This window comes from Monodon monoceros, unplaced genomic scaffold, assembly GCF_005190385.1.
Source record: "Monodon monoceros isolate NGI ecotype Baffin Bay Population unplaced genomic scaffold, NGI_Narwhal_1 Super_Scaffold_16, whole genome shotgun sequence".
NCBI classification, from domain to species: domain Eukaryota; kingdom Metazoa; phylum Chordata; class Mammalia; order Artiodactyla; family Monodontidae; genus Monodon; species Monodon monoceros.
In genome coordinates, this window is record NW_021703772.1 from 34,150,834 (window position 1) to 34,174,863 (window position 24,030).

The following is a 24,030-nucleotide window of genomic DNA, read 5'->3' on the forward strand; positions in this document are numbered from 1 at the left end:
AATACACACATATATTTAATGCATTATATTCCTTTGTATATACCATTATTAAACTATTTCTTTATGGATATCTTGATTCCAGTTGTGTACGTATGCTTTAAAAAAAGAAAATACTGTATGGGCATCCTTATGCCTACATCTTGGCATACTCTGTGAGTATCTCCATCATATAAATTCCTAATGGTAGAATTGTTAAATTATGGTGTATATGCATTGAAAACTTTGGTAGGCATTGCCAAATAGCCTTTCTAAAAGCTTGTATCAATTTGCACTTTTATCAACAGTATAAGTACCGCTTTCTCCGTACCCCTCCAACAATGAATATAATAAAACTTAATGTTTGCTGATCTAATGGATGAAAAATATTTTCTTTACATTTTTATTTATTTTAATTATAAGTGAGGTTGAGCATCTTTTATATCAGTGGTTTTCAACTGGGGGCAACTTTGCCCCCCCAGGGGACATTTGATACTGTCTGGAAACATTTGGGGGCTGTTAAAACTAGGAGAGGGTCTGGGAAGAGGGATCTGCTGGCATGCTGCTAAACATCTTACAATGCACACAACAAAGTATTATTTTCCAGACCCAAATATCAGTAGTGCCAGGGTTGAGAAACCCGGTTTTATATTCTTCCGTTTCATTTTCTTTGTTGGTTTATATCTGTAATTTCTGAGTTATTTTATTGTTTGCTTTAGAGTTTATAGTATACATTTTTAATTTATCACAGTTCCCCTTTGAGTGATATTTTACTATTTTATGTATGGTATAAACACCTTGCTATAGTATATTTCCATTTTTCTCCTCCTGGCCTTTGTGCTGTTGTTTTAATATGTTTTACTTCTGCGTATGTTATAGACCCCACAATATATTATTATTATTTTACTTTAAACAGTAGATTATCTTTAAATTTTTAAAACAGTTTTAATGAATTATAATTTACATTAGATTGCACATATTTCAAATATACAATTTGATAAGTTTTGACATATGTATATACTTGTGAAACCATTGTCACAATCAAAATAATGAACATATTTGTCATCCCCCAAACTTTCCTCTTGCCCCTTGGTCATCGCTCCCCAACCCCAGGCAACCACTGATCTGCTTTCTGTCACTATAGATAAGTTTACATTTTCTAGAATTTTATATAAATGGAATCATAAACAATGTGATTTTTTTGTCTGACCCTTTCATCCAGTATATTATATCTAGATTTATCCATGTGGTGTGTGTATCATTAGGAAAACATTCTTTTTTTTTTTTTTTTTTGCGGTACGCGGGCCTCTCACTGCTGTGGCCTCTCCCGTTGCGGAGCACAGGCTCCGGACGCGCAGGCTCAGCGGCCATGGCTCACGGGCCCAGCCGCTCCGCGGCATGTGGGATCTTCCCGGGCCGGGGCACGAAGCCGTGTCCCCTGCATCGGCAGGCGGACTCTCAACCACTGCGCCACCAGGGAAGCCCTAGGAAGACATTCTTAATGACAGACGTTCTGGGTAATTGGACTGCTGTTATTAATGAGCATGCTGAATTCTAAAGTCACTTGATGTGTTCTTTGTTTTAGGTCATGACCATCCAAGGAGTGATAATCACATGAGAGCGCTCATTGCTCCAGATGTCATTTGACCATCAAAACAAAAAAATCTGTTTAAAAGAAAATGTCCATTTGACCAGAACCTTTCTTTATTGAATGGCTTGATGGATTTCCTTTACTCTGATTCAAACCAAAGCTGTCCTGCTCAACCAAAACAAGAAAGGATCTTGCATGAGTCAATCCCAGAATGCCACTTCTACATCACCGACGGGTGAAGAAAACCTCATGAATATCAATCACAGAGACTCAGAGAGCATCACTGGTGAGTCCAGTTTAATAAATGAAGTGCTGTTGCTTACAGGATAAAATGCGTATAAGACCCACCATGATGGAACTCAGCCTCTCTTTCCAGCCTGGTCTCCTCAGAGACCACTGAATTAATCTCTCCATCCCCAGGTCTCCTATGGCATTATCAAAATCTGCCTTGGGTGCTGTTCCTTGTCTGCATCTGACTCCCTGTACCGTGTGAGCCCTGGTCAGTAGGAACTGCGTCATACTTATCTCCCTTATCTTGTCTTCCTATTCCTATCTTCCTGTCTCCGCAAGAACAGGGTTGCTTGTGTTTCTGTGCCCTGCAGTCACCTAACAACAGTATCTGGCACATAAGAGGCTCTCAGGACATATAGGGTATGCAAAAACAGGTACAGCCCCATAAGTCCTTATCTGCAAGACTAAATTTTAAAAACTCTGAACACCCAAAATTTTTTCTAAACTTTGGTTCTAAAACTCACTGGTCCACAAAACCTGACCTGTCCAGTTGTTTCTAGACATCTCACTTAGTTGGAATACTTGTTTGCTGAAATTGTATTAATGTGTTTAAATATGGGATACTGCTACAAAACCAGTTGGAGGTGTTATATAACATACAGTATGCACAGTACTACTTTTCTAAAACTCCATAAAATTCTGCAACCCATCTAAACCTAAAGTTTTTCCCATTTTTTGTTCAGCTTTATTGAGATACCTGCATTAAGATACTATAAAATGCACCCATTTTAAGTGTACAGTTTGGTTCAGTATGGCCTGTGGGCCATAGTTTGCTGACGTCTGCACAACAGCATCAACACTTGATAATGTCAGTGTTTTTGATTTTAACCATTCTAGTAGGTGTGTACTGGTACCTCTGTGTGGTTTCACTTTCTTTTTCCCTGATGACTAATGATGTTCAGTGTCTTTTCATGTGCTTGTTGGCTATTTCTAGATATTTTGAGTTGTCTATTTAAATCATTTGCCCATTTTTATATCTGTCTTACTACTGAATTGTAGTAAATATTCTTTTTATATTCTGTGTAAATCCTTTGTTAGGTAAAGGGGTGCAAATATTTTCTCCCAGACCATGGCTCGCCTTTTCATCTTCTTAATGGTGTCTTTTGAAGAGCAAAAGTTTAAAATTTTGGTGGAGCCCAGTTTATCAATTTTTGCTTTTATAGTTCATATTTTTTGTGTCATTTCTAAGAAATCTTTGCATACTTCAAGATCACAAAGACATTCTCCTTTGTTTTCTTTGAAGAGTTTTATAATTTTTGCTTTTACATTTAGTTCAATTTTATAATTAATTTTGAATATATAATGAAGTTATTAGGGTCCAGATTTCTTTTTCGCAGTTGAATGTTTAATTGTTCCTGCACCATTTGTTGAAAATATTATCTTTTACACTATTGAATTACCTTGGTAATTTCATTGAAAAATCATTGGATTATGTATGTGTGGATCTATTCCTGGACTCTCCATTCTGTTTCTTTAATCCCTAAGTCTATCTTTACATAAATAGCACAGTGTTTTGATTACTGTAACTCTGTAGTAATTCTTGAAATCAGGTAGTATAATTTCTCGAAGTTTGCTCTTCTTTTTAAAAAATTATTTTGGCCATTCTAGACCTTTCACATTTCTATATAAATTTTAAAACCAGCTTGTCAATTTCTGCCAACAAAGGTTAATGGAATTTTGAATGGAATCATATAGACTTTGTAGAGAATTGACATCTTAAGACTATTGAGTCTTCTAATCCGTGAACATGATATATCTCTCCATTTATTTAGGTCTTCTTTAATTTCTCTTAATAGTATTTGTGTTTTTATTACACAGGTCTTCCACATATTTTATTAAATTTAATCCTAAATTTTTAATTTTTTTCTGCTACTATAAATGACATTGTTTATTTAATTTTATTTTCCAGCTGTTTATTACTAGTATGTAGAAATGAAATTGATTCTTTATATATTGACTTTGTATTCTGCAACTTTGCTTAACTTAGCTTTATTAACTTTCTTGTAGATTCCTTAGCATTCGCTACATAAACCATAATGTCTGCAAATGGAGACAGTTTTACATATTCCTTTTCAATCTAGATGTGTTTTATTTCTTTTTCTTGCCCTTTGAATGGGACAGGATTTCAGTATATTTTTGAATAAAAGTGGTGGGAGCAAACATCCTTGCCAAATTTCCAATATTAGGAGAGAAGTTACGGTCTTTCACCAGAAGTTTTTTGAGAATGCCCTTTTTCAAATTGAGAAAGTGTCCTTCTCTTCCTAGTTGGATGACAGGTTTTTGTCATGAATGGGTATTGAATTTTGTCAAATACCTATTTTCCATTACTGAGATGGTTTTTCTTTTTTAGTCCATTGGTGTGGTGAATTCTATTGATCTATTTTTTAATTTTAAACCAGCTTTGCATTCCTGGGGAAAACTCTACCTGGTCATGATGTATTATCATTCTTATATATTGTGGATTTGATTTACTAATGTTGTGTGTGTGTGTGTGTGTTTCCCATTCATTGGTTTGTACTCCTTTTTTTGCAATGTCTTTGCATGATTTTGGTATTAGGGCAATGCTGGCCTCATAAAATGAGTTGTGAAGTATCCCCTTCTCTATATTTGAAAGAGTTTTTTGTAGAATTGGTATGGTAACATTTTCCATCCTTTTACTTTTAACTTATCTGAATATTCAAGGGACATCTCCTATAGATAGTTTAAAGTCAGATCTTTTTTTCATCTAGTCTGACAATCTCTACTTTCTAATTGGTATGTTTAGACCATTTACATTTAATATAATTATCAGTTTAGTTGAGTCTACTGAACTCCTACTTGTTTTCTCTTTGTTCCATTTAAAAGTTCTTTCTTCCTTTTTTCCCCTCATTCCTTTCCTCTTTTGAGTTGTTCATTTGCTGGTTTGTTTTTTTTAGGATTCCATTTTAATTCCACTATTGACCTAAGTAGCTATACCTCTCTTTTTTCTCAGTAGTTGCTCTGAGTTTGCAATATGCATTTTTAAATTTATCACAGTCTATCTTCAGATAACATTATACTATTCCATAAAGTGACACACAGTATTCTTCCATTTCCCCCTGCCATTGTATTATTCTTGCCATGCCTTTTATATTTACATATGTTATATACATAATTATTATTTTTGCTTTAAACAATTATAAGTTAAATACATTATGAGAATAAAAGGCTTATATATTTCCACACAGATTTACCATTTCTGTCACTCTTTATTTCTTTTTGTAGATTGAACTTTCCATCTTATATCCTTTTTGCCTGAAGAACTTCAACATTTCTTGGAATATAGGTCAGCTGGCAATGACTAGTCAAAGTTTTTTGCTTGTCTGAAAAGTCTTTATTTCACCATTTTTAAAAGGTGTTTTCACTGGTGCAGAATTCTAAGTTGACTTTTTTATACACTTTAATGACATTCCATTGTCATCTACCTTGCACTGCTTCTGATGAGATCATTTTTGTCTTTGTTCCCTCAAATGTAATGTGTCTTTTTTTCTCTCTCTGCTTTTAAGATTTTCTCTTTGGGTTTCTTTGTGTTTATCCTGCTTAGAGTCACTGAACTTCATTGAAATATGGATTTATAGTTTTGATTAAATTTGGAAGATTTTGACTGTTATTTCTTCAAATATCCTTGCTGCTCCCTCTTCTCTCCTCTTCTGTGACTCCAGTTGCATGTGTGTTAGACTGATTGTTATTGTGATGCAAGTCACTGATGCTCTGGTTTTTTTCCTAATCTTTTTTCACTTTCATTTCCATTGCTATGCCTTCAAGTCTACTGTTCTTTTCTTCTGGATAGTATCTAATCTGTTAATGTTATCCAGTGAATTTTTAAATTTAGATATTGTACTCTAGTTCTATTTGAATTTTATAAATATAGGAATACTTTCTGTTTCTCTTTTCATCAAATTCATGTTTTCCTTTTAAATCTTTGAGCATATTAATAATGGCTATTTCGAAATTGCTGTTTACCACGTTTATCATCTTTGTCTTTACTCGGCTTGTTTCTATTGATTTATTTTCCAACTGGTAATGGGTTACAAATTGCTTATTCTTTGAATATCTAGTAATTTTTTATCAAATGCTGAATATTTTGAATGTTATGTTGTTTGATGTTTGAATTTTCTTGTCTTATTTGAAAAACTGTTATTATTTTGGCAGGTCCTCAAGTTACTTGCTGATAATATCAGTTCTTTTTTTTTTTTTTTGTGGTACACGGGCCTCTCACTGTTGTAGCCTCTCCCATTGCGGAGCACAGGCTCCGGATGCGCAGGCTCAGTGGCCATGACTCATGGGCCCAGCCGCTCTGCGGCATGTGGGATCCTCCTGGACCGGGGCACAAACCCGTGTCCCCTGCATCGGCAGGAGGACTCTCAACCACTGCACCACCAGGGAGGCCCGCTATCGGTTCTTTTGAGGCTTGTTTTTAATCTTTGCTATCTAAGTCTCTATATCACAAGACCATACTCTAGTATGCTTTATTCTGCATTAATTTAACCCTACTACCAGTAGGCATGACACTTCTAGGATCTTTTGATTGTCCTAACTGTTCATGAGGTTTTTCTACTTTGGCTAGATGAAATTCAGGCCTTTCTTCGCTTTGTGTAGGAGAGTAACTTAATAAAGATATGAAGATGTAGAGGAAAATATGAGTGTAATGAGGACAGACCACTTATGAGGCCATATTCAAGAGAAACAAGAGGAGGCCTTGAACCTAAAGGGAGGCAATGTGGCTAGAAAGAAGTGAGCATAAGGAAGGGACATTTGGAGGATAAAAATATTAAGACTGGACAATCAGGAAAGCAATAAATAGTACATTATCAAAAATATGGGGGCTTCCCTGGTGGCGCAGTGGTTGAGAATCTGCCTGCTAATGCAGGGGACACGGGTTCGAGCCCTGGTCTGGGAGGATCCCACATGCCGCGGAGCAACTAGGCCCGTGAGCCACAACTACTGAGCCTGTGCATCTGGAGCCTGTGCTCCGCAACAAGAGAGGCCACGATAGTGAGAGGCCCATGCACCGCGATGAAGAGTGGCCCCCGCTTGCCACAACTAGAGAAAGCCCTCACACAGAAACGAAGACCCAACACAGCAAAAATAAATTAAGTAATTAATAAACTCCTACCCCCAACATCTTCTTTTGAAATATATATATATATATATATATATATATATATATATATATGAGCAAATAGGATTTGCTCCTAAGGATGTTATTTGAATCTACTAAACCTTGATTGTGTACTCACTTTTAAAATTATTTTTTTGAAGTAGGGAATTGGTAATCTTGAATTTTCACAGAATTTTATTATTATTAAAAGAAGATTTCTAGGGAATAGTACTTTTAATGAATGTTACTTTTTTCTTCATTTTCATTATACCCTTGAATGCCTAAGAGTCTGTTTTTAGCTCTGCATGTATTTATAGTCAACTTCTCTTCCTGCAGATTTATAATGACAATCTGTATGTGATATATTTGTGGCAGGAAAAATTTGAATAGTCGCATAGAATTCATAGTAATACTATTTGGATGTATTTTCAGAGCTCTTATTTAAGAGATCTGCTAAGGGTTGAGAGGAGCTTCTTTAGATCCATATTTAAGGTTTTAAATGTACCTCATCGCTGTGATTATATACCTCATCTTTGTGGTTATGAAGCCACTGCTTGTCCTTCTGGGTGAATAGGATTGTCTGATATTGTCAGTCTCCTTGTACTTGATTTGATTAATGTCAGCCTCCTCATTGTTAAGATCAAGTAGTTGAAATTTACTCTTTTAAGGTATGTTTTCTTAAAATGAACTTTGTTGTTCTTTGCCAGAGTTAGAACATGTTTCTTTATGCCACCCCCAAAGGAAATACCAGATCTCTTTTAAAAATGAGAGGGTTGATATGACATCCTGTATTTTCTCTATTTTAAGCTGTAGTATTTTAAGCATATTAAAAGAGATAACTTTTTTTTTTTTTTGTAAACTGCTAAATTTGGGAGGTGTTAAATGATGGGCAGCATTTGGAATAAGAAGCCAGGAGCAAACACATGAAGGTGGAGAAGCCCAAGTGTGTTCAGAGAAGTATAAGCAGGGGGAGTTAGAGGTGTGCAAGTGAGCGAGTAGTGATGTGAAAGGTATTCAAGACTTTAAATGTATCACATTTTCAGTAAGTTAATTTTTTTTATATCTAGCTTCTGTGAGGATGTAGTAAAATGTAATTTTTCCAGATTTTGAAGAATCCTCCTACAGAGTTCAATTCTGTTATTAAAGAACATGTAATTTTATTCCTTTTGAACTCCTTTTCTTCTGGTTGTTTTGTGTTGCCTTTTTTCCCCGAAGCATATGTTATTTGAGATCAGATCTCTTGTAAGCAGCACTAAATATATTGATAAGGAAGAAATAAGAAATTTTAAACTTTAAAAACACAAGTGTATTCCCTAAGCAATATATTTTTAGATAGGATACAATTAAAATTCATGGTAGTATTTTTACTATAGAAGTTCTCGTATTAAAGAAACCTAGAGAAAGGCCAACTGTAGTACCAGGATACAGTAATAAAAATCATCGGAGACATGGTATTGGCTAATGTTGCTTTGATTATCCTACTTTGACAAAACTAATTTCACCGATTTTTCTCTGTAGCCTAGAAAATTGAAATATTATTGGATTCATTTACATGGAATCTCCTCTTTAGATGTGTGCTCCAATGAAGATCTCCCTGAAGTCGAGCTGGTGAGCCTGCTAGAAGAACAGCTACCCCAGTACAAGCTAAGAGTGGACTCTCTCTTTCTATATGAAAATCAAGACTGGACTCAGTCCCCACGCCAGCAGCGACATGGATCTGATGCCCTCTCTCCAGTCCTTGCTGAAGAGACTTTCCGTTATATGAGTGAGTATTTTAGAGTTTGTCCATTGAACTAAAGATCATGAGTATCTTGGTGTTGACTTCTAAAACATTTGACATCCCTAGCCATTGTTCAGTTTGTACCTACTTTAACTTGAACTGATTTAACAACATGAAGAGATGATTCTAATTGTGTTATGTCTGAATGCAGAAAGTTTATCATTCTTAAGACTCTGAGTGTCCAGGGTTGCAAGCATACTCAGAGGTTTCCATTTCTCTATTCTTTTACTCGATACTTTCCTCCAACTGTGGAGAAAAGGGAACTTAAAAAAAAAAAAAAAGTAAGTATTTAAAATTTAATATCCCTTTATATTTCACAGCATTTATTATCCTAATACTTTAATATCTTGAGCCATCAGCTTTTTTACTCTAATCTACCCTACTAAACTGACATAGTCACGGAAACTTGTCAAGTCATTAAGAAACGGAGTTCTTGGATACATAAGTAGCTTTAATAATGCCGAGGAGAAATACGTGCACACTATATAGTAATCTTCATCATTTACTTAAGGATTCAGAGAATATTTCAGTGAGAAAGTGAGCCAAATTTGTCCTGAAAATAAGTCTGTTTTACACCACATTCTTTAAAAATGACAAAATTAAATAGGACACTTTTTTTTTATTTTTTGCGGTACGCGGGCCTCTCACTGTTGTGGCCTCTCCCGTTGCGGAGCACAGGCTCAGCAGCCATGGCTCACGGGCCCAGCCGTTCCGCGGCATGTGGGATCTTCCTGGACTGAGGCATGAACCCGTGTCCCCTGCATCGGCAGGCGGACTCTCAGCCAGTACGCCACCAGGGAAGCCCCAGTAATCATTAACTTTTAATGGTACTTTCCTATAACCAGATTACTTACTGCTCAGAAAAAGAATTGTAAACATTGTTTAAACTTGAATTAGGAACTCAAATAGAACTGTATTTCTGTCCTCAACAATTCTTTTAATTAGCTGAATATTAAATTAAGGCCCTTAAGGTTTTCTTAACTTCATAAATTACTTGCTTGAGATTTTCTAGAAAATGCTTTTTAAAAGGAACACTATTTTATTTCCATTTCCCTTTGTTCCCTGAGTTTTTAGATTTGTGAGAAAATTTCAAACTGAAATTTCATTGGGATAAATTTAGTTTGTCATTATTCTGATAAAGTGGCATAGAAAGTGCCCCTTAGTTTACATGTTCTTTGTCCCATATGCTGCTGGAGGGGACAGTGAGGGAGACTAGCTAGAAAGATGTCTTAGATCATGATTTAATGGAGTTACCTTTAGGATGAATTTTAAGTAAAAAGACTGGGAAATAAAAGGTAAACAGATTCTAAACTACTTGGTTTATAGGACTTTACATAAACAAACCATAGTGTTCAAGGGAGCAATTTAAAACTTGAGATTAATAGGATGTTACAAGATCCATACTTCCAAGATCTGGAAAAGTGTCCTATTCCTTTCATCTAATGGTACTATTTTCACTTCAACAATTTGAAAATTAAACTACATATGATACACCTAATATCATGAAGCATAGAAGCTAGGCCCATCATCCGTTCACTGATACTTTATCTCTGTACTGTACTTTAATTTCACTGTTATTTTAAAGGTATCAATTCTTTGGGTTAACAGTTCACTCAAATATAAATAAACTTCATTATGAATTTCTATCTTATGAATGTAAAAGATAAGTGATTTACTTTGTTTAGCAAATTGACCAAGATTTTAAAATCATGGGGACGTCTCTGGTGGCACAGTGGTTAAGACTCCTCCTGCCAATGCAGGGGACAAGGGTTCGATCCCTGGTCCAGGAAGATCCCACATGCCATGGAGCAACTAAGCCCGTGCACCACAACTACTGAGCCCTCGTGCTGCAACTACTGAAACCCGTGCACCTAGAGCCCGTGCTCTGCAACAAGAGAAGCCACCTCAATGAGGAGCCTGCACACCGCAACGAGGAGTAGCCCCCGCTCACCACAACTAGAGAAAGCCTGCGCACAGCAATGAAGATCCAACGCAGCCAAAAATAAATTTAAAAAATTTTTTAAAAAAAGAACTTAAAAGGCATGATACAAACCATTCTCTTACCCTTTTCCACAGTTTTCTATCCCCTTGAGATGTCAAGATTTGTGGTTTAGAATAGTTACTACAGATCCTGGCAAGCCATCCTAGGGTTCAGCTCCCTGGTGCTGTTTCAGCCCCTTCTTATCCTGACTTACCTCACATGCCAGTAGATACTCATGCTCATTAAAATGAATTATAGCAGCTAATAAAAAGAGGCGGCACAGGCAGAGGCACTTTCTCTCTTATATAACACAAAGAAATTGAAAGAGCCATGAGAAGAAAATAAAGAAATTTGGAAGGAAACATGGGCAAGGTTTTGGGATGGGAACCTATCTCACATGAATAAAAGGGCACTGGTTGTTCTTTGAAGCCCCTACCAAACCAGAAAGAGATTGCTCTCAAGTGTTTTATTTTAAAAGTAAACAATGGGTGGGTCCAAAAAAGTAATTCTCTCCTAGTCCCTGCCTTACACAAAGTTTAAGATACTCAAAGAATGTTTTGCGTGCAGGGTTTTCTTAATTTTATTAAGAGAGAGCCCCACAGTGACATGGGGCAAGCAGTGCGATCAGATCACACTGTGACAGAAAGTACCATTTATTTGTTCGTGTGAAGGCTAAAAATAGAAACCTGATCTGCCCTTCAGGGTATTTTTTATTTGGGAGTAAGGGATCACCTGTACCACTTCCTAATGCATAAGAAAAAAGGAGATGGTTATATAAGTTGTAATTAAGGCATCATTAATTACAAGTACCAAGTGATATTATATGTCATTAACGATGTGTAATAATTACACATCGTTAATGACATATAATATCACTTGGTACTTGCTAAAAACACAGATCCTTGTGCTACCATCCCAGATCTACTGATTCAGAAACTCTGGGGGTGGGGCCCGTCTGTTTTAACAAGTCCTCCTGATGGTACTGGTGCACACTCAGATTTGAGAACCACTGATCTAAAGCCTTGTCACCAAAGCCATATGGCCATTTCACAGTGACATTAATTGGAGAATTTAAGGAATTAGGGAGGGTGTAGAATTTTGCAAAGAAATAGATTGTAGAAATTATTACTTCTGGTTGATAGTTATACTTTTCCTCAACTCTGCCCTTGAAAATCATTAACCTGTACTGGCAAGAAAGGAAATACAACAGATAATGTTCAGGAAGCATTAACCATAAGTCAAGTTGTAGAGGTTAGCGGATTCATAATTCCTCGCAACCAGTTCCACAGAAGAATTAAGCCATATGCCCTAAGACATTTATTGTAGAATGAATTACCTTATCACCTCTACATTATGTACTAGGTAGGTATTATTTGTCAGAGAATTGAGAACATTGTCACTCAAAGCATTATCTATGGGGCTTAATTCTCGCCTGGAACCCTGTTGAGAAAGGCTGTCCTAGACCGTATATACCACCAGCCTCCTTTTTGTTCTGCCTCAGTTCTTTTGAAGGCAGTTTTTTGTATTGCAGAAATGTTCTCTGTATTATAGTAGCAAGAACCACTTCTTTGGGGTTAAGACCTCAAGACCTGTCCGTAATTATCAGGAGTTATTCTAGCTTTTACTCTGCCATGTGAAACTGTGTGTTTCGTTTTTGTTTTTTGTTGTCTTGCTTTTGTTTTTTGGTGTGGGAGGTTTGGAGAGTGATGAAAGATTAGAAGTCGTTTAAAAATTAGATAATTGGGGTAAAAACTCTAGACCTTGTAAAAGGACATATGAGAACTATTCAAGAACCATCTCATATAAATAACAGGGATATCAAAATGGATTAACATTGGCATTTTCCATCCTGAAAATGATTGGGGGATGGTTGATGTGAAATTACGCAGATATAACATAGAGTAAGAATTAGTGAAGTGCTTATATATATCTCCCCATATTTTTTCAGGAATATTAGATTCTCCAACTATTAACCAAAAATGTTGAACATTAACTAACAACCTTCAGAAACCAAAAATGTTCTGTACAAATGTTTATTTTCTCCCTGATATATAATTTGTTCTTAGAGAGTTAGAAAGTTCATGTCTGGAAACAAACAAGGAGCATTGGTAATTTCTGTACCATTTAACATATTTTATTTTAACCTCTGAGAACTGAAGGAAAAATAGTATTTGATAGAATTATAATAAAGTCAGCCTGCTTGGCCCTGAATTCTTGGTTACAGAATTACAGTGAAGAATTAGTCTGTCGCTTTGGAAGCATTTAATCACAATACTTAAATGCCAAGAGAATACTTAAGAGCTTTGCCCTGAGTACTTTTGGAATCATCCCAAGCAGCCTATCTTTATCAGGAGTATTGTGTTAGAGAAGAGAAGACAGAACTGATTAGGCTGCAGAGAGGAATCCTTTGTGTTCCTCTATGCTTTGTGTTCCTCTATGAATTGAGCAACTCGGTGCAGTTGAGGTGGCCCAGCCTTTGGGGCTTGGTGGTCTATAGACTGTTTCACTTAAAACATAAGAATTGGAGAATTCTGGTTGCATTATCTAACTTCTTTGCCATAATAAATATTTAAGCATTTGAAAATTCATTTTTCCTTTTTGAAACCTCTTAACAAGAGCTGCTACTTTTTGATTGCAATGATAACATTTGTTCTTCCTGGAAAATTAGCAAAAAACTGAACAGAAAACAACAGATCAACCATAACCCCTACTCAGAGATAACCTCTATTAACATTTTGACTTATAGCCTTCCAGCGTCTCTTGTGTATAGACATGTATAGATATACTCACACGTTAAAAAGAAAAATGGGGCTCTCCTGGTGGCGCAGTGGTTGAGAGTCCGCCTGCCAGTGCAAGGGACATGGGTTCATGCCCCGGTCCGGGAAGATCCCACATGCCACGGAGCAGCTAGGCCGGTGAGCCATGGCCGCTGAGCCTGCACGTCCGGAGCCTGTGCTCCGCAATGGGAGAGGCCACAACAGTGAGAGGCTCGCGTACCGCAATAAATAAATAAATTTAAAAAATGGTACGTATGTTGTTTTATAACTTGTGTTCACAGATAAGTACTCTAATATTTCATCAGATAAAAGCCTTTTGATCTTGGTGGGACTGTGGTAGAAACAGCAACATGGTGCAAAGAGCCCATTTCCGACACTGAGAATGAGCAGACCCAAGTTTTTTCTTATGACTTTGTGAGACGGGAGTTGTTATCACCTCATTATTATATTGGCTTTGCCACTAATAGTTTGCTTTGCTGTCTTGGACATGTCACATAATTCCTCTTAGTCAAGGTTCCTTATATAAGAAAAAGAGATCATTAAACTAGGTAACTTCTTAAGGTTCAGCTTTAAATTGTCAGACTATGACAGATGGTAAGCATTTATGGGAAATATATTTTAGTTTCTCCTCACTAAAACATGTTTTATTCTAAACACTTCTGTATTACTGTGTCCTTCATTTTCTATTCCCCTTTCATCATGTGTGACTGGTATCTCACAGTGTTTTATTACATCCTTAATTTACTGGTTTGACTTCAGATTAAATTTGCCACTTCATCTTCAACTCTTATCAGTCGTATAATATAAGCCATGTCATGTATTTTTTAAATTAGTTGTATAAAAACTGTTTTTACCTGAGTCTCCAGGATTGCTGGTTCTTGCTTTGAGTGTTAACCCTGGATCAGTAGTTTTCATCCCTAGCTTCACGTCAAAACATCTGGCATATTTTACGTACTACCTGTGCCCTGGACTTCCTCCAAATGAATTAAATTAGAATCTGGAGTTGAGACCCACTGCCCTGCATTACTTTTGTTTTTGCAACCATTGGCTAGTTTTCTGTAGTTTAGAGTGTGGATATATTGACTTGATTTTTTTCCCGTGTATTATTGAGACAAGCAGTAGAAGAGACCACACGCTGTTAGTATCTGCCTTAATTTTTAATCCTTTGTTCCTGCTATGCTACCAAGTTAAACTGTGAAGATTCCTGGCCCAAAAGCCTATTTCCCTTATCCCTGAGGTTAAATTATAGTTTAATTTATACTAATAAGTAAAAATTCTCTACTTGTAAATAAAAATTCTTTTGGAGTAAAAATGTTTCTTTCTAGTGTTTTTGTTTTTGTTGTTGTTGTTTTTAGTTTTCTTATTTTCAATTTAAAACTTTTTCGGCTATCTCCTAACACTATCAGCCCAACACTTTGTTTTACTTTTAACTAGAAGTAAGACTATCATTAATAATTAAGCTCTGGGTAATTCCCAGTTTCATATTTTTTAATTTTTTTTTTATATTTATTTTATTTTTTTTGGTTGCGCCGGGTCTTAGTTGCAGCAGGCAGGCTCCTTAGTTGTGGCTCATGGGCTCCTTAGTTATGTCACATGTGCTCCTTAGTTGTGGCCAGCAGGCTCCTTAGTTGTGCATGCACATGGGATCTAGTTCCCTGACCAGGGATCGAACCTGCGTCCCCTACATTGGAAGGCAGATTCTTAACCACTGCGCCACCAGGCAAGTCCCAATTCCCAGTTTCATTTTAAGCAGTGGTGCTAAGAAGAAAAATTAAAAGCTCAGATTAGAGTAAAACCTATCTAATGGAGTCTTTTGAGCAGCCTTAAGTGTTAAGATGGGACTAAAGAAGTATAGATGACTTAAATCATAGTTTCTGCTGCCAACTCAGTGTATTATTTACAGAGAATTTTAAATCAGGGCTGTTTCATACATACCAGTTGTGTTTAAAGAGTATAGCTGTAAATAGTTACATGATACTTAACAGTTTACTAAATACTACTTAGTAGATTATCATATTTGAACCTCCTAATGACCTTGTGAGAGCTTATCAGCTTCATATTATAAATGTGGAATCTGAATCTCAGAATGGGTAAGTGACTTGTTCAAGCTCACTCAAATATGTGAATTCAACTTTTCTGCTTCAAACCTCTGATTTTTCACACTTCAAGGCAAACTAATTTTAAGAGCAGTCTAAGTCAAACACAAGTCTGTTTCATGTAATGTACTCCAAAGTCAAAAGATCCCTCTTTTATTATGCATCATTACCTTATTGCTTATTGTGATTGTGGAATCATCAGGATCATATCTGTTCTTTTCTTTGGAGCTAAATTAGTCAAGTGCAGTTCCTGAATTTATGGAGTGCCAGAAATAATGAGTTTGAGTTATGCAAGGAATACTGTAGTATACAGTTTAGTTTATAGCAAAGGCCTACATATGATGAAGCTTATCATAAAGGAAAAGGATTTTTAATTAAGCTAAAAAGTGTTATGGTTCATAATAGAATTACAAGAAGTCCTACAAGTCCTATTCCTTGTCTATTCATATTAGCTCACATGACAGGTGATAATAGATGTTCGAGATAATCACAACAGAATTCTAATTAAATTCCTTTATACATAACTCCTCGTGAACTCGCCCCTCAATAACTTTAATTTAGATTAGGATGTAAAACAATTGGTGGTTCAGTTCATTCTCCAGTCTCACATTCTCTAGTGTGAGTGAACCAAAGTTCCAATCTTTTTTAAAAATTAATTAATTAATTAAATAAAATTTATTTATTTTATAAAATAAATAAAATTTATTTATTTTATAAATAAATTTTGGCTGCATTGGGTCTTCAATGCTGCGCACGGGCTTCCTCTAGTTGTGGCGAGCGGGGGCTACTCTTCACTGTGGTACACAGGCTTCTCACTGCGGTGGCTTCTCTTGTTGCAGAGCATGGGCTCTAGGCGCACGGGCTTTAGTAGTTGTGGCACACGGGCTTAATTGCTCTGCGGCATGTGGGATCTTCCTGGACCAGAGCTCGAACCCATGTACCCTGCATTGGCAGGTGGATTCTAAACCACTGCGTTACCGGGGAGCCCCCAAAGCTCCAGTCTTACCAAGGGAAGAGGAGACAGTCAGGAGGTAGCTGCCTTGTGATCATTTGATACTTTCTTAATTTATTGTATGATGTACATTTTGTTTGTAGTAATTGGTCTATTTCCTGAGTGTCTAACACATGAAATATTTCTTTCCCTTTTCTTTTTTCACCTATTTTTTTATTCTGAATGGCTTTTTGTAAAAGCCCGGGTTGTTTGTTGTGTTGTTATCTTTCAATTCTTATGACTGTTTAAAACTTTGTGTTATTTCTATATCCTATAAACTGTTGTTTTTAACTATCTTAGTTCTAGGCACAGACAGGGTGGAGCAGATGACCAAAACTTACAATGACATCGACATGGTTACACATCTCCTGGCAGAGGTAGGAATATGTCTTTTTTTTCTCCAGTACAAAAAGCTAAAACTTGAAGATCATTTAGAATCTATCAAATTTGCATATCAATGAAAAATGATGATGTCTTTGCTGTAGGTTGTTCTGTATAAGATTGTTACAGGTAGAACAACTGGCATACCAACTGGCATTCCAAAGAAGATGGCTCCTGAAGTTTATTGTTATGAAATTGTAGAGGGCTTAATTTTTTGTTATTGTGTTATAGTGGTGCTGGCTGGCTTCTCTGTCCTAGAAAAGCAATCTTTAAAAAAAAATTTTTTTTAAGTAAATCCTTGGTGTCACTCACCCTGAAAACAGAGCTGCCCATTCAAGAAGCAGCTCCATTGCAAATCAACACCAATAGTTTGAAGCATCTTCCCTTTTCTACTTTTATTCAGGCTATTATTTGAGCTCACTTTGTCCATGACATTTTTAGTATGTATAGTATATCTCTTCGAAGTGGCGGTCAAGAGGTCTCTCCCTATGCTTCAGTTTCAGTTGATCTGATGGAAATTTCAGTCTTTCTCTTTGAAGTACCCTTCTCCCCATATGCCCCCCTAACCCCCAGCAGCTCCCCAGAATGATTTTGTGTATGCCACTTAGCCTATGTTGAAAATGAGGTAAGTGTGCCTTGAAAATTTGGAGATAATCCATCCACCTGTTTTCATGTTGCTGTGGACCAAAAAAATAGAAGCATAATTTTATTCACAGTGATTAATGTAAGTGGAACCCATTCTCATATACTATAAGACACTCAGATGTATATTGATAGTTTTCCACCTTACAGAATACAATCCTCACCACCACCATGTCGAGGATTCCTATGCCTTGCTAAGTATCACCATCTACCCAGAAAGAGTAACTTTGCCTTGCTTGACTTTTCTGTAGGCTTTTCTGCATCATTACCACCAATTTCTTCAGACTCCCTTCTTTTCTACACTCTAAGAAGAACTCTATAGCCTCAAAATGTCCAGTCTATTATATCCCCTATTTTATTTCACATCATGATTCTTATACCAGTTGACAATAGGGCTCTTGATTATGCTTTCCTCTAAGTCTCTGGCTCTGAATGCATATAAGCTTTGCCCTAATTGGAACTGTATTCAACCTGCCTACTGTATCATTACCATGCTTAATTAATAGACAAATGCATTCAACAAATATTTATTTGGCTTTTACTGTGTGTCAGGCCCTGTCCCCATTTTTAAAGACTATATTGATTTTGTAAGTCCCTAAAGTCATAAGTTGAAAAGTTGGGTTGCTCTATCCTAATTAATGGGGTGATCAGTAAACCTCACTTGATATCAAGAAATGCCCTCTTGCATTTATAACTGTGGTGGTCATCCATTTGACTAATGTATACTAAACATCATTTGTGTGTCAGGCCCTGTATTCATTTGTAATATCTGGGCATTAAAATGGATCTTGATGCTTTCTAGGACATTGCTTTTGAGTTTAGCAAAAATGACTGCAGAATTTTAAACTACCACTTAATTTTGTTTGTACTCAAAAGATGTGTTTTGGTATTTTAACAGAGAGATCGTGATCTGGAGCTAGCTGCTCGAATTGGACAAGCTCTCTTAAAGCGGAACCATGCCTTGTCTGAGCACAATGAAGCCCTCGAGGAGCAACTGGGACAAGCCTTTGATCAAGTAAGTCTTGGATCAAGTATTTTCAGCATGAAGCAATTAGGTCTTGGGAAATGGAGAATTTATTTTCCTGGGTGTCCCTGAAGTGATGACAATAGTATCCATTAAACTAACCAGTAGAGAAATGAAGTGTTATTGTACAGAGGAATACTCATGTGACTCTACCTTAGTCAATATAAAAGCTTGTATTCAGTTCCTACAGTACTTGTGGCATCCTGCTTAGATTCTAACACTTTATCCTTACTCCTTTCTATAGACTTTTTGTGTGATCTTATCTTAAATTTATTTTTTAAAAATGTACCCCCAAATAATAGATACCCAAAGGAAGTATCTTTATTCAGAAACCCAAACAAAAGGAGGAAAGAAAAGGAAAAGAAATTTTTGAAACTATATTTATCCCATAGCAATACATATTTTTAGTGAGAACTGATTTATTATTAATTTGAATGGTTACATTTTAAATCTTCCATAATTTGTTATTATCTGGTTTCATTTATATTTTATAAATCATCATGTTTAATAACATTCAAGTCTTTGTGTTAAAAGTACTTATTCCCTAGAACTAAAGTTGGGAAGTCATGTATAGTTATGCAGCTTAAAAAATACAAACCTTTAGGATGAGAATTTGAAGTAAGGTTCTATTCTGATACTTTGAAGTTTCTTCCATTTTGTTTTGTTTTGAATTGTGAATGTATCATCTTATGTGAAATTTTCCTCCTATATTCCCATTATATAGAATATGGAAATTGGCTTTTCTTTTCACCTAGTATAGAAAAAGCTGTATTTGTTGAGTTAATGCTCTAAAATTATAGCTTAGGAAGTATCTGAGGTTTGTTACTCTCTTTGTAGCCCTTGTTACTTTAGTCGGTAAAACCTAACAGCTGATTTTATGACTTTGTTGTATGGTGAGAAACAATTGCTCCGTGAATTAGAAGCTATATTACTTGTAAATAATGCAAAATAAAGACCATCTTGTAAATCAAACCCTTTTGATGTACAGGTTAATCAACTGCAGCACGAGCTGTCCAAGAAAGATGAGTTACTTCGAGTTGTCTCCATTGCTTCTGAAGAGAGTGAAACTGATTCCAGCTGCTCTACACCTCTTCGCTTCAATGAGTCCTTTAGCTTATCTCAAGGTTTGCTGCAGTTGGACATGCTGCAAGAAAAGCTCAAGGAACTGGAAGAAGAGAATATGGTTCTTCGATCCAAGGTACAGTCAACTTAATTCTCACTCTCCTTTACCTTAAAGGCTATAAGGTTTAGGTCCAGGTAGTATTAAGGTGAAATATGGCATAACTAAGGACTTGCTATTGACATTGCAGTGGGGGGGGCGGTGACAGCCAAGGCACAGGTGCTTGCCCTCCATTGTTAATTAGATCCCACTGAAAAGTGGATAACAGCAAGCTGACAGGTGGAATAGAGAAAGGCACAGCATAGAATGTATAGCTTGTGGAGTTTACACAAATAACTAAATAATTACAACTAAGTTAAGAACTATATTGGAAAACTACAGTGTTTCATGAGCTTATATAATGGGGGGTTGGGGAATGGATCAAAGAAGTCCTACTTAAACATGTGACATTTTAGCTGATGCTAAGGGTTAGCCTATCAGAGATATATGTAGTGGAGGGGAGGGGTTGGGGTGGGGATGAGTAGGCATGTGCGAAGGCCCTGAGAGGAATAAGGGGGAGATATTTGTCATGTCCTTTTCCATGGTCTTTATTTTATGATAGATAAAGCTTTATGAGTTTTTGTTTTCCTTTGTAAGTGATGAACTTTTATCTTTAAATAAGTAGTAAAGATTTTTTTAGTTAATACTATAAAATCATTAGAAGATATTATCACATACTGATTTTTTTTTTTTTTCTTGAAGGCTTGTCACATAAAGACAGAAACGATTACCTATGAAGAGAAGGAACAACAGCTTGTCAGTGATTGTGTTAAAGAACTTCGTAAGTGTTAATGTATTCTGTTTTATAGCCTTTGGGCAGTTCTTCGGTAGGATATCACCAACTCAGAAATTAGGTCAATGGTTTCAATAGAAGCATCTCAAGAAACAATTTTAAATAATTGCTGAAAATCTTGGAATATCACATTGAGCCCACAACTCTAAATAAAGTACCAAATGTACTTTTAAGAAGTATCTTTGTTTCAAATTGTCATCATCATTAAATAAAGACCTATATTTCTACCCATTATAGCGTGTTAGAATGAAAGTAACCAAAGCTCTTATTTTGTTGATGAGGAAATCGTCCTGTAGAGAATATGATTTGCCAAAGTCAGAAAACTGATTAGTAGCAAATCTAGGGATTAAATGATGGTGTAAAACGTAACACTCAATGAGTATTTGTTAAATGCCAGCTCTGTGTCTATAAAGGAATATATTTTACTTTCTTGTATTGTTACCTAAAATTTTTTAAAGTAAATCAGTTGGAAAAAGATCAGCTTTACTAGAGAAAAAATTTTAATCTCTTTATAAATATTGATATATATAGCCTTTTATGTTGAAAGAGAAGGTATGATAACAACATATCAGATCATTTGAGCTGTGGGCTTTAGAATGTGGTACCTTGCACAGAATATTAGAGAACCAGAGTAATGTAAATTGAATCTTCTCCATCAGCACTATCATTACCCACCTTTTACACTTTAAAAACAAAAAGCAATGACTTACCTAAGAGTTTATATTCTGGTCTCCTGTCTCCTTATTGCCATCCTTTGAATTGCTATAGACTTTACATCGATTTAAAAATAGTTTTATATAACACTTAGAAATAGCTTTGCCACTTGGGTTTAGATGTCAAAATTTTTATATGAAACAAAGCTTTATTTCCCCAGTGGAATTCTAAAGCATGCAAGAATGCTGCATTGTAAGAATTGCTTTAGAGGCCCTACTCAGTTTGCTGGGTATCCCAGAAAGTCTCTCCTACAGAAGCATCTCAGTAGCTTTTACAGATTGTGACTGTTCCATTCTGGAAATATTCCTTTGTTAGATTTGTTAAGTTTGATTTTCATTTCTTTTGGGATCTTATTTACATTCCTGAAGAGTTTTCAAAGACATAAATGTCTTGGCCCTTGCAAAGATATATAATTCACCTATCTCTTTTCAGCCTTCTTGTCCTTCATAAAGAAAAAGATCGAGGCAGAATCTTTAGCTTGCTTGCCTTTACAAGTTATCTCTTTTTAGCTTCAGTGCCTCCTATTAAATTCCCAGCATTAGTCTATTTCAAAAGAATCTTTAATTTTCTCTATTGGGTTATCCGGGTTTATTATTTTAAATTTATGTTAGAGAAAAATCAATTCACGGTAGTCCAGTGCTTGTTACAAAACAGGATTTGGCCCACAGGCCATAGTTTACCAACCTCTGCCCTATATTTATATTAATTTTAAGTTTTTTATTTTGTTTTCCAGGTGAAACAAATGCTCAGATGTCCAGAATGACTGAAGAATTGTCTGGGAAGAGTGATGAACTGATTCGTTACCAAGAAGAGATTTCCTCTCTCTTGTCTCAGATTGTAGATCTTCAGCACAAACTTAAAGAAGTAGGTTCATTCATTCAACAGGTGTTTGTTAAGCACTGACCTAGTACTATGCACTCTGCTAAGTGCTAGATACATTAAGCAAAATAAACATGGTCCCCACCCTTTTACATTGCTTTAATCTGATTGCTGTTTTAGTCTTCTGTCATGAAATATCGTGAATAACTACTTTCAAATCACTATTTCTTTCCATAAAATGGATTTTCCTCAGAAAGTTGTGATGTGAACTACTGATTCATGCTCATCGTCCTCTGAACACCTTGATGGATTTTGTATTCTGCCCATTTTATTGCACTTATTTGGCTTTTGAAAGGTTAGCTTTTGATAATCCTCTGGGCTATATCCCTGAAATACGTTCTTAAGATGTCTTAAAAAGAGAGTAACCTGTATTTTATATGGGAAGGCTTCACATGTCTCTTTTAATACGTTGTTAGCATGTGATTGAGAAGGAAGAGCTGAGACTTCACCTCCAAGCTTCCAAAGATGCCCAAAGACAACTGACAATGGAGGTAATGAAATCTTCCTTTATCTTGTGTTATATGGGAGGGGAGGAATGAATAGTTCCTTTCTTCTTTGTGAATAAGAATGGCTAAAGGTGATAACCAGATTTAAAACAACAACAGAAGATTAAGCTGAAAATTATGAGATCTAAGAAGTAAAGCTTTTTAAAGATTCTGTCTCTAAAATAATAGTAACAAGACAACATCCTTCTTGATTAATAGGAAAACCTTGAGTTTATAAGATTCTTTAGGAATACATGACCCTTTTACAGGTCTATATTAACTAACCCAACAGTTTTTAAAATAAGATAATCTGCATTTTTTAATAAGCACCCCTAGCCCTAGTGGTGCTGATGATCTAGTCCACATAACACACTTGAAGAAATTTTTGAAGTTAAAATGTTCTCTGAAAATTATGTACTCTTTTAACATGCTTGTGTATCTAACTATAAAAAAAAATTTTGAAACAAGGGAGAAGAAACTACTTGTTTAGGATGATTGAGCACCCTGACATCTTATTAAATACTTTGTAAACTTGATCTTGTCATTTACAGACTTCAGAGTTCATTCATGTTCATTATGTTTAAAAATATACATATCTAATATTCCACTAAACTAACTTGACCATAGCTATTATACTTCCTCTATAAGTTTTTTTTTTTTAAGGATAGGAAGCATTTACTATTGAATTGACAGTTATGGTTGTCTCAGCTACATTTCACGTTTTTAGGAAATCATGCATATATATAATTCTGGCCAAGACACCCCTAAATCTGGCAGCTTGAAATATATATACTTTCCTTGCTTAGTCTGTTTCAGAGTCTTTGTATTAAATTTAAATTCATAAAATTAGTCCTCTGGATAAAATTTAAACTTATCCCAATGGGATTTTTTCCCCATTGTCATTTTGAGAATATAATAAGAAACACTAATTGCCATCCTATCTTTCAGCTGCATGAGTTACAAGACAGGAATATGGAGTGTCTGGGAATGTTACATGAATCGCAAGAAGAAATAAAGGAACTTCGGAATAGATCTGGCCCTGCTGCTCATCTCTACTTCTCCCAGCCATACGGAGTTTTTTCTGGGGTAAGGAACTGAGAAAGAAACTTGAGATTAGATGGTCCTGAGAGTAATATGGTTTCTAATGGTGTAAAGCATCTTGAGAAGAGGTAACATGGTTTGTCCTTGTTGATTGAATTTAATTATTGATTTAGGCCTTCATTTGCATATCTGTATCTACCTTAATAGTCTTTATTTATTGTAGCCTTCCTTCTAACAGTTGACCTTCCAGATTTATTGTATGAGATGAACCCTAAGGAAATTAAGGTTAGGTTTGTGTCCCATAGAGTTA

The 24,030-nt window shown here is 35.8% G+C and overlaps 1 protein-coding gene across 3 annotated transcripts in view; it reads left to right on the plus strand.

Moving 5' to 3' along the window:
• The window catches only part of TRAK2 (trafficking kinesin protein 2), a 60,669-nt gene that overhangs the window by 22,159 nt on the left and 14,480 nt on the right, over positions 1-24,030 (plus strand). For all 3 annotated transcript variants that reach the window (XM_029226069.1, XM_029226067.1, XM_029226068.1), the window contains exons 2-10: positions 1,562-1,853; positions 8,548-8,742; positions 16,903-16,979; positions 18,524-18,640; positions 19,638-19,847; positions 20,511-20,589; positions 22,049-22,179; positions 22,611-22,685; positions 23,628-23,765. In XM_029226069.1, coding sequence (XP_029081902.1) covers positions 1,763-1,853; positions 8,548-8,742; positions 16,903-16,979; positions 18,524-18,640; positions 19,638-19,847; positions 20,511-20,589; positions 22,049-22,179; positions 22,611-22,685; positions 23,628-23,765 — 1,113 coding nt within the window. In that variant the 5' untranslated portion in view covers positions 1,562-1,762. The remainder of the gene's footprint in view (positions 1-1,561; positions 1,854-8,547; positions 8,743-16,902; positions 16,980-18,523; positions 18,641-19,637; positions 19,848-20,510; positions 20,590-22,048; positions 22,180-22,610; positions 22,686-23,627; positions 23,766-24,030) is intronic.